General features: G+C 31.5%; 1 protein-coding gene across 1 annotated transcript; it reads left to right on the top strand.

Moving 5' to 3' along the window:
* The first annotated feature begins 2,552 nt into the window (after nucleotides 1-2,552).
* On the top strand, nucleotides 2,553-7,256 carry LOC11411049 (fumarylacetoacetase). The gene is made up of 14 exons (XM_003594163.4): nucleotides 2,553-2,862; nucleotides 3,709-3,787; nucleotides 3,955-4,013; nucleotides 4,097-4,221; nucleotides 4,309-4,383; nucleotides 4,578-4,653; nucleotides 4,848-4,947; nucleotides 5,025-5,084; nucleotides 5,275-5,345; nucleotides 5,447-5,509; nucleotides 5,653-5,717; nucleotides 5,854-5,950; nucleotides 6,071-6,196; nucleotides 6,887-7,256. The coding sequence occupies exons 1-14, from the start codon at nucleotides 2,656-2,658 to the stop codon at nucleotides 6,947-6,949; spliced, it is 1,266 nt and encodes a 421-aa protein (XP_003594211.1). The 5' UTR covers nucleotides 2,553-2,655; the 3' UTR covers nucleotides 6,950-7,256.
* Nucleotides 7,257-11,310: the final 4,054 nt, after the last annotated feature.

An 11,310-nucleotide genomic window follows, 5' to 3' on the forward strand; every position in this document is an offset into this window, starting at 1 on the left:
AAAATTTCAATGTTATCCTTATAACAACATTTATTATTATTAAGTTATATTATCCTTGAAACAACTTTTATTATTATTATTATTATTATTATTATTAGGTTATCGGTTGGTTGTATTATCTTGTACCAGCTTTTATCAGGTTATATTATCGTTGTAACAACTTTTATTCCATATTATTAACAACTTTTCCTTTTAACAACCCTATTACTAATTCATTATTTCATTGTTTACGTTGTTATCCATTACATCGTTATTGTTTCGTTACTTTATTATCCTTATTTAATTAAGTTTAAGGGTAAAACAGTAAAATAATTTTAAAATCCCCCCCTCCTAATTCTCGAGCCAAATGGACCCTAAAGAGGGGTATGTTTGCACCAGTACCAATACGCCATCTTACACCCCTTTTCACTACCATTTATTGGGTCAAGAATTGAAAATGTTATTACCTCTAAATTTATTTTGAAAATGTTATTTATTTTGGGGGTTCAACCAGTGGCATAGATTGCGTAAGTTATTATATAAAAAATAATTAAATTGATAATATTGTGAAATTTTTAAAATATTAAATAAAAATGATCATCACTTGTTTCTATTAGATATTTTTTAAATGTAAAATCCGTTAAATATTTGCATTGTGTTCATTGTGAATTTTATTTGCTTATATGTGCGAAATCAATTTTTTATGAGTTGATACGTGAAAGTCGATATGATAAATTTTTGAATATTCGTGACGATTTTTAAAATATAAAAATTAATGTAGGGTTTTTAATAAATATTTTGTTATTTTATACGCAAAACATTGTTAAATATTACTCACTCCATTTCAAAATACATGTCCAAGTCAACCACTTCACACATGCCAATGTACAATTTTGACCGTTAATATCTTTAATTATCTAAAGTAAAAAATTATAAAAGTTTAATATTTTGAAAATATTTATCGAGGCAAATCAAACAACATCTTACATGCTAACTTTTGTATTTATACATTAGTTAAAAAATATGGTCAAAGTAAGTGAAGTGTATGCGAACTCATTGTGAATTTTACGTGCTTTCGATTACAAATTATTATTTTTTAGGGAAAAAAAACTAATTATTATATATCGATATGATGAAGTTGATATGATAAAAGCATGAGTTTTGAAAGAAGCTATAAATTGACTCGACCATATACTCATTATTGACATGGGATTCCATCAACAAGAGACAAAAACACGGGCTTTAAAAGAAACAATAAATTGGCTTTATTTTTTTTATTTTTTTCGCGCATTACCAAACATGTTTTGTTCATTACTAATGAATTTTGCAGATGCTCATTCAAGGATAATAGTAAATCAATTTGTAACAAAAAGAACTTAAAGATCGATTTAAACAAAACTACTTAAAAGATTATAAACATAGAAGACATATTTTATCTATCTATATAATAAAATGAATTGAGTTTGTTACCGTAAAAAACAAAAAATGAAATAAATGTGAAATTTGACAAGATCATAATCACATATCATAATTTAACTGTGAAAATACTCGTTGATTTGGTGCCATCTAAACATGTAAGTGGACAAGTAAGGTATCTGTACAGTGCACGGGTGAGATGCAAAAACCCAGTACGGCAGCACACACAAGTGTGTCACTATTTATAACGGGTAATACTTGGGTGACATAGAGTTGGGTGACATTGGTTCATCAGAATGCCATAATGCTTATAAAAGAAAGAGAAATACAAGCATTGTGGCATTGTGATTGGCCAATATCACCAATGTCACCCAACTCTATGTCACCTAAATATTTTCCATTTATAACTTAGAAGGGTAGGTGGCTGTGCTCTCCACGTATCTAACCTCTTCATCCACTCTCCCAACCAACAACCACACTATATTCAAACCATGATTGAATTAACAAATGCTCTAAATCATACAAGAAAAATAAAATAACTTCAAAAAATATATTTTCTCAATCATATAAAGATACTACTTTCTTTAAATTAGTCGACCAAACTCACAAATTAAACATTTTTTTACTCAAATAAACTTCAAACTTTCTATACAAATTTTATAGTTCTTGCATGTCCAAACTCATATTTATATATATAATGCGGTTAAACTATAAGTGACACATGCCATTATTTAAAAAAACTGTACCAAGACACATCAATATAGGATAATATTCTCATTATTTGTTTAAAATAAATGAAAAATGTCATTTACTACGAAATAGATACACAAAAAATAGATTGTGAGTTCTACCATTAAATATGAATACTACCAAAATTTATTTTTTTAAATTTCATTATGTTTCAATCTCTTCGAATGAAAAAAATGAAAAGTATTAATAATGAAGATTTTAACGATTGTCTCTAAACACTCTTTAAACACTTTAATTAGCAAGTTTTTTATGAAAAATTGTGTATTTGATTGTATTGAAAATTGTAATAGTTGATTTTTTAAAAAAATAATTGCTAAATTTAGTATGCACTCGTTAACAAGACCATTACGATAAATGGAATGTTTAGTGTGACAAATTAAAAAAGAGTTTCCATTTCCTAGTATTCCTCTAGCAAACTCTTTATATACACTTCACATACCTTCAAAATTCACTGTCTTGTTCTCTGTACAAATCATTCTTGACTTCACCACCATCATCTCCACAACAACAATGGCTCTTCTTCAATCATTCATCCAAGTTAACCCAGATTCTCACTTCCCCATACAAAATCTCCCTTACGGAATCTTCAAGCCACAACCATCTTCTTCTCCTCGTCCCGGCGTAGCCATCGGTGAATTTGTTCTTGACCTCTCTGAGATCTCTTCTGCTGGTCTCTTCAATGGCCCTCTTCTCAATAACTCCGATTGCTTCCTCCAGGTTCCTCAACTTAACCCTTCCTCTGTTTTTTTTTTTCATTATCTTTTTCTTTCCATTTTCGTTGCTTCAAAATCTTAACTTTAAGCTTTGAGCTTATTCATCTGATTAATCAATTTGGGTTACTTCAAAGTTTTTTTTATTGCCTGAGATTTCGTGATTTTAGTTTCTACTTTTTAGTTTTCACACTCTTTTTCTTTTCACTAAGAAACCGGAATGAAGTTAAAATAATAAACTTTATTGTTAGGATGAAGAGTAAAACACTGTACAATTATACCCTTTTTAGTAATTTGCAACATTGTAGTTTTTTATTTTTTAATCTTTTCTTTTCAGGCATGTAACAAAATTTACACACTAAAATATCACAATAATCATGTGTACGAATTTAGAAGTAATTGTAATTAATGTAAAAAGTTTCCAGTGATCTACATGAACAATGCAAAAACTCTTTAATGACGGTGTATACTGTATACCAATTATATCCATATGAATTATGGCTCTGTTTGGATAAACAACTTATTTGCAGCTTATGAGATTAGCATTTATCATGATAAACACTTATGTATAAGCTATTTCTATAGCACAAGAAAAAAATATAGTTAAATAGCTTTCATATTTACTATAAGCTGTTTTCATAAGCTATCTTACAGAGCTTATGAAAATAAGCTGAAAATAGCTTATGAACAATGTCATAAGTTGTTTTAACAAGCCCCCTCAAACAGTCTCACATAACTTATGCCAATAGATAAGCTCAAATAAGTAAATCCAAATAGGCCATATTATCATTTTTAACAGCCTTTATTATCCATGATCTTATTATGATGTTGCCTTTATTATCATTTTTAACAGCTTAATCTAAATAAGTTTGTATCACTCGGAAGACCAGCATGGAAGGAAGCTCGTGCCACTCTTCAAAAGCTCTTATCATGTACAATACAACTATACTTTGTTTTATTTATTTCTGTAAATCTTTATTATGATCATGCCTTTTTCATGCATGTTCAATACTTCAATTTTGTATGAGCTAAAATGGCTGGTTTTCATGCAATTAAATTATTATTATTATTTATTTTATTTTATTTTTATAAAATGCAGCATCTGAGCCAACTTTGAGGGACAATGCAGTTCTGAGGCAGAAATCACTTGTGCCTTTGGTATTACACTTTGTAGTTAATATTTACAAATTGTTGTGTTGTGTTTGTCACTTTCTTAATAATTTTGATGTGTACATTTTCAGAGCCAAGTAGAAATGCTTCTTCCTGTTGTAGTTGGGGACTATACAGACTTCTTTTCGTCACTGCATCACACTAAAAATTGTGGACTCATTTTTCGCGGGCCGCAGACTCCTGTTCTAGAAAATTGGTGTGTAGGTTTTTTAAAGGCTTTTCAAATAAACCAAGAGTAAATTTTTTTGTGTGTATTGAAAAATGAGTAAAACTTGTTTCGTAGGTATCACTTGCCTGTTGCTTATCATGGAAGAGCATCTTCTGTTGTTGTTTCCGGAACAGATGTTGTTCGACCAAGGTCAGATTTTTTTTACTAATTGAAATGTTTTCTAGTCATAAGTTCATGTGCTTAGGCGGATTTCTAAATTATCTGTTTTCATGTGTTCTAATATTAATGGAAATCGAAATCTTTAGCTCCTTTTTGTAGACGTGTTTATTTAATTGATCTGTACACTATGTGACAATATTGTGCTACTTTGTGTGTTTGTTAAGAGGTCAAGCTCATCCTGCCGGAAACCCTTCACCCTACTTCGGACCCACATTGAAGCTTGACTTTGAGTTGGAAATGGTTAGCTTTTTTCTCTACATAGATTTTCTTATGCCACATTTCTCACTACAATGCACATGTAATTTTTTATTTCAAAATATGAAAATCAAGGTTATTTAATCTTTCATTTACTTCTTTTAGTTGCTCCCAATTAGTTGTTATGGCAATTTATTGCTTTTCATTTGTTTTATTACGAATTAAAATCTTGCTTACAGGCTTCGATTGTTGGACCTGGAAATGAACTGGGAAAACCTGTGGATGTAAACAATGCTGAAGATCATATCTTTGGACTTGTTCTACTGAACGATTGGAGTGGTAATTGTCCAATTCAATATTTATTTTTGATGTTCCTGCGCCCTATAATTGATGCTTCACTGAATTGTAATTTGCAGCTCGAGATATTCAGGCATGGGAATATGTTCCTCTTGGTCCTTTTCTTGGCAAAAATTTTGGTAAGATGCTTCAATTAATTACTTCAAATGTTGTGTCCCATTAAAAAACTCCGAGCATTTTGACTTGTGCAGAATGCCTGACATAGATCGCAAGTACTGTTTGTTTTAGATGGATGGATGTTATCACCTTAATTTTACATGCTATTATAGTGTTAATCTTGCTTTATGTTGTGTGTCAAAAATTATATAGCCACAACGATATCACCGTGGATTGTAACGTTGGATGCATTAGAACCTTTTGCTTGTGAAGCACCAAAACAGGTAACCGGTTTCTTACTTTTGAGATTGACATTTTAGAAACTTAGTAATTACGCTGCTTGTATATGGAGTTCATAATAAACACGTTGATCAATAAAATGCAGGATCCTCCTCCACTACCTTACTTGGCTGAAAAAGTATCCAAAAACTATGATCTTTCACTAGAGGTATTTCAAAGAACCTTCATATGCATGTAGGTAGATGGTATTTCCTATTCCTTCTTTTGTATGTCAATGACAATGTTTCTTCACGATCTTCGTAGACAACCAACTTTCTGATTATATTCATAAAACTTGTTTTTTGATGCAAGGTTCACATTAAACCTGTCAATCACAAAGATTCAAGCATTGTGACGCGTAGTAACCTCAAGCACTTGTAAGGACTTTATCTTCAAGTAATATTGATTTAATCAGCTCCTTCCCCGGTTCTTCTTTTTATCAGTCATGTCCCCTTTGAAACTGTTATATGTAAATAATATGCATCCGCTTATTCTAGCCTTCTTGCTATGTAGATATTGGACATTGACTCAACAACTTGCTCACCATACAATCAACGGTTGCAACTTGAGGCCCGGGGATGTCCTTGGAACCGGGACAATTAGTGGCCCAGTAAGATTCAATCTAGTTGTCTAACATCCCAATACATTTCTGTCTTTAAGAAATTGTTACTTATCAATCTAGTTGACGAATTTCAGTTATATTATAAATAATGCTTGGTTTTCATTGTAGGAGCCAGAGTCTCGTGGATGCTTACTAGAATTAACCTGGAATGGACAAAATTCATTGTCGTTGAATGGCTTAGACAGGAAATTTCTTGAAGATGGAGATGAAGTCACCTTAACAGGATATTCCAAGGTTACAATCAATTAACATCTTCATTGTCTTATTTTTTCAAAGTTCTGTTATCTTTTCTTCAAATTTTCTTGAGAAATTTTAGTTCTTCAATTTTTTTTCTTCCATTATTATCAAGTTTTTACGCTTTACATGTTTGAATTAAATGGGTTCCAAACCCAAAATGGAAACCTTTAACAAAATCACACGTGAGTGTTTAATTACTAATTGCATTGTCATATTTCCTTGGGAGACATATCATCTTCAACATTCTTTCATTTGCAAGTTTTTGTTCTCCCTTTTCACAACTATATATGCATTTCATTACACCAGTACTGAATTATCAACTTTGCTTTTATTAATGTTATTTTAACACCAACTTCTTGAATAATAGTATTTTCTAACAGTTTTTTTTTTTTTTTTTTTTATACAAAATAATTGTAAGATGAATAAACACAGAGCTAAGTTCTGCAGGATACTAGATAAATAGTTGTCTTCAAATCATTGGCGAGGTTTTGGTAAAAATTGTAGTAGCAATTATCGAAATTAAAATATCTACTAGCATGTATTTCAATTTGCTAAGAATCGAGAGGAGGAAACTGTCTTGATTATATTGTATAAATCACATTGGTTTCTACCTATGATTTAAAACTGTTTGTATATATAATTAAGTATATATTTGACTTGAATGATGATCTAAATCTTGCTTTGCAGGGAGATGGTTACACTATTGGATTTGGTACATGCACGGGCAAGATTGTTCCACCAGCTCCCTGAGGGAAGTATTTTCCACGCCCTTTTCCAATGGTGGTATGGTGGAGGTTGTTGAAGCTGTAAAATCTTTTTTTTTTCTTTTTTTTTTTTAAGGTGTTGAAGCTGTATAATCAGGAAGCCCTTCTCCTTTATACATCTGAAATTCTGAATTAATAAGTGTTTTTCTGCTGTAATTTACTCAATACTTGACTTCAGAAAGAGACTTGAATAAAACTGGCTTTTATAAGAGGATTTTCATGTAGTGTGAGAGTGAGTTTTGTGTCCCCATTGATTGATAATAAATTGGTATTAGGGTCTATTTTTTCTTGTATATTTAGCAGCCAACCTTGTACTAAAGCTATCGATTTCACCATTGACTCATTGAGTTTATACTTTGTCCTGCACATCCACTTTACTCTTAGAAGTTTTTTGTCTGCGGGTAAGTTTATCATCTTCTAAGTTTTATTTTTCTCAGTAGCATTTGTACCATAGGCATTTGTTTTTCTTTCAACATGCATCTCATCATGTCTATGATTGCTCCACTCTTTAGTTCAACAACTCTATTATGTTGAGGTGTATGTCTAGTTGTTAATTGATGCTTAATTCAATGTTGTCACCAATGAGGTAATCTTGGCCTTTGTTCTGGCCACTTTGATTCTCTGACCACTTTGTTTCTTCAAACGTTTAAAGGTTGACTTATAGCTGGTAAGACACTGACTCTCGTTGTCGGCGTGAGAAGCTTTTTAGTAGGTGATCCGTAAGTATCGTCCATTGAACCTTGAAGTCTATTATGAGTCAGTTGAGCTTCGATTCTAACTCACTTGAACTTTCATTTTTCATAACCTTAACATTGGATTTAAAGTAGCAAATCCAATCATATGTTCTCTAAAACAAGTCTAACATTCATCTTTTACAAAGGCTCTACAAATTCAAAATGGGAGTAATAACATATTGCACCCAGCAAAGTAAAGCACCATAAAGGAAACGAGAGACATGTGAAAAGAAAAACGTGTTTACCTTCATTGGGCATATCTTTGTCTTAAAATATGAATTGGAGCAAACTCAATCTGATAATTGAAAAATTAATACTTATTAGAACATCCACAATCCAAACATCCATTTTTAGGTACTTAAATGAGTATCACGTGTACACATAATTCATTTATAATTTTTAAATGAAGAAGAAGGGAAGGTCTGAGTAAATCTGGGAAAGAGATGAAGAAGCTGCTTGGTGAGCTGGTGGTCTAAGTGAATCCGATGCAGATGACGATGACGACGTATGAGTTTTATTCCTTCTTTCTCTTTTCATTTCTCCCTTTCTTTTTACTTACTTTCGATTTACTACAATATTTTGTTGTTCTTTGTTCCACTAATAAAATGAACGATAAGCATAGCTCAATGCAAATTACACTTCCTGTGCTACTGTTGGAATATTGATGTGATGGTGGATGAAAAATTGGAAGATTAAACACCAAGTAATTATACTTTGATCTAATGTTGTGTGAATTGAAAAAAAATAGAGTGTGGGGGTCCCACATAAAATAGAACACACACATTAGTAGTGTTTAAATTGTGGTATTTAATTTAAATACTTGATAATGATAAAAATAATAGTAATTATTATTTTATTCGAGAATATCACTTTCGATAAATTTAGCTTATGGTGGTTGTGATAAGAATAATAATTTAATTATTATTATATTTCCTTCATTCAAATCCAATAGTTTGTTTCCTCCATTTTGTGGATTTGTTTCTTTTGATCCTATCCACAAGTGTTGTTGAACTTATTAATGGATAAACTCCATTTTAATCTTATCCATTAGAGTAATTGTTGTCGCAATTTTTGCTAAAACAGTTACAGAATCTCTATATAAATAGAGGACTCCACTAAGTTCAAAAACACACCAAAGAGTTTCATTGAGATGTCGGGAACTCTTTCTCTCTTCTCCCTTTCTTGACTTGTGTTGACGAGTCTTTCTTCTCTTCATCTCCTTTTTTCTGCCCCTTCGGAATTAAGAGTGTTCTTAAGACCATAGTCGCTTTTCGGTTTAATGTCCCTTCGGAATTAAGAATGGTCTTAAAAAAATAGTCCCTTCGATAAATGTCCCTTCAGGATAAAGAGTACTTTTAAGATCATAGTTCCTATTTGGAATAACAATGTCCCGTCGGAATTAAGAATGATCTTAACGGTATATATAAAAAGTATTTCAATATTTTTCTATTTGAGGAGAAATGGTGGTATCACCATATTTGAGTGGTCGTAGTGCTATATTGATGTTTTGGAGAAATTAAAGTTAGAATGGTGGCAACACCATATTTGAGTGGTCTCAACACCATAACAGAGTGGTTACAATACCATAGGTGGTTTCAGTATTAAAGAGTGGTCTTAGTACCATATTTGAGGGTGTAATTCTCGAACGATTTTCTACAGTGCAGTAGTTAATCAAACAGTTGTAGCTGGGCTTGTTTTATCCTGGAGGCGGCGTGGTTGATAGTCTGCCTTGCACAATTTTGGACAGTGCCACGAAACGTCTTAAAGAGAGCGACCTGGTCGTGACTCAACCTAGTAACAACTTCGGTAGATAATAGAATTTGAAAATCCAAATACAACAGTTTGGAAATTCAAAAACAACAATTTTAAGACGTTTCTATCTGCTATGTCTACCGAAGAAGTTACTTGTTGAGATTCAATTGTCCCTAAATACATTAACGATAAATCAAGCTATAGAAATACATCTAATGACTGAACACGACGGAGTGCTTGTTATAAAAACAACAACACTATGAAATTCAAATATCTTTTTTTTTGGTAAAGTGTGGAGTTAATTGCAAGTAGCCATAACTGTACACATCGACATGGTGCAATCCCAAAATTTTCATAAGTGTTTTACGACGCTGCTGTTTTTTGAGTTAAAGGAATGATAATTGGAATAAGCTTACGGTTTTAACTCATACGTGCTGTTTTAGAAATTGTCATCACACTTCACTTGAAAAACAGTATTGAGAAAAATTATGCTTATAATGATATTGATAGATCAAGGCTCTAAGATTAAGCGCAACAACATTGTTATAATATTGAGCAGCAGATATGAACTAAGCCACTAAAGCTTCGAACTTATAACTCTGCAATAAAGGAAAATAAATGGAGTTGTGGAATTGTACTTTATGTTCAAAAAGAATCTGAATTTCAGATTTTTATTGAATAAGACTGAGTTTACTCAGACTTATAAAGAGATTTGTGTACCATGCATTTTTATGGAAAAAGATTACGACTTTGATGGTATGTTCAAAATTAAAATTCTCCTTCTATTTTATTAGTTGTGTGATTTTAATATTTGACATGTGAACAAGCGTTTAATTTTAAACTCGAGTAACTTGGACTTAATTCCAACGTTATATGATTAGACAATTTTATTTATTGCAGTCAAGATATATGAACCAAAAGTTCATATAAATCAGAATTTAGAGAATATGAATCTCTAAATATAATAGATTATGATATGTGTGAACTTGATGGCACATAAATTAGAAATGATAAAATGATATTTTATCATATTTATTGATGACTGCGAATTTTGAAAAATAAAAATTGATATGCTCAATTTCTTTAACGAAAATTGAAATTTATGTTGGATAGAGTACCCAAGCCTATGAACAAAAAATTCTAATTAAGAATTTTTTGAAGAAAAGACAATCCAACTTGTCTTATTTTTTGAACTTGGGATTGTCTGACATAAGTTCGAATTTCGAACCCAAGAGAGATAAACTCACCAATAGAGCCTATGAATGTGTATTCATTAGGTATGTTATAAATAATGAAGCATGTAGGTTTTATGACCTAAATGTTAAAGTGATCATAGAATTAAAAGATGTTGATTTCTATGAAGTAAGTACCCCCGTAAATTAAAGAATAGTGGGGGCACTAGTGGGGGAAAACTAAATTCCTCTTGTATATTAAGAACTAGTGGGGGCACTATATCTGATCACATTCATGTAATCAGAAATAGTTATGAAAATATCATACCAGATGTTATAGAACCTCGAGGAGGTAGGAAAGCTAGAATAGCTAAAGAGTATGAACTCGGTTTATACATTGGAAGAATATCCATTAAGCCTTAAAGAAGCTATATCCTTATTGGATGCTGAACTATGGCAAGAAGCAATAAACGATGAAATGGATTTTCTAGAGTCTAACAAAACAAGACACTTGGTTGACTTGTCTCATAGTTGCAAACTAATCGGATGTATTTGGATTTTAGGAAAAAGAACTAAAACCTGATGGTACGGTTGATGAATACAAGGCTCTCCTTGTAGTCAAAGGTTTTAGACAGAGAAAAATATAGTCTTCTTTGACACTTATTCACCAGTCTCTAGAATCATATCCA

Source organism: Medicago truncatula, chromosome 2, assembly GCF_003473485.1.
Source record: "Medicago truncatula cultivar Jemalong A17 chromosome 2, MtrunA17r5.0-ANR, whole genome shotgun sequence".
NCBI lineage: Eukaryota > Viridiplantae > Streptophyta > Magnoliopsida > Fabales > Fabaceae > Medicago > Medicago truncatula.

Coding starts and splice junctions, on each gene's coding strand:
- LOC11411049 (XM_003594163.4), top strand. CDS start 2,656: ATGGCTCTTCTTCAATCATTCATCCAAGTTAACCCAGATTCTCACTTC. Junction 5,346..5,446: donor CTTGTGAAGCACCAAAACAG/GTAACCGGTTTC, acceptor AATAAAATGCAG/GATCCTCCTCCACTACCTTA. Junction 5,718..5,853: donor CGTAGTAACCTCAAGCACTT/GTAAGGACTTTA, acceptor CTTGCTATGTAG/ATATTGGACATTGACTCAAC.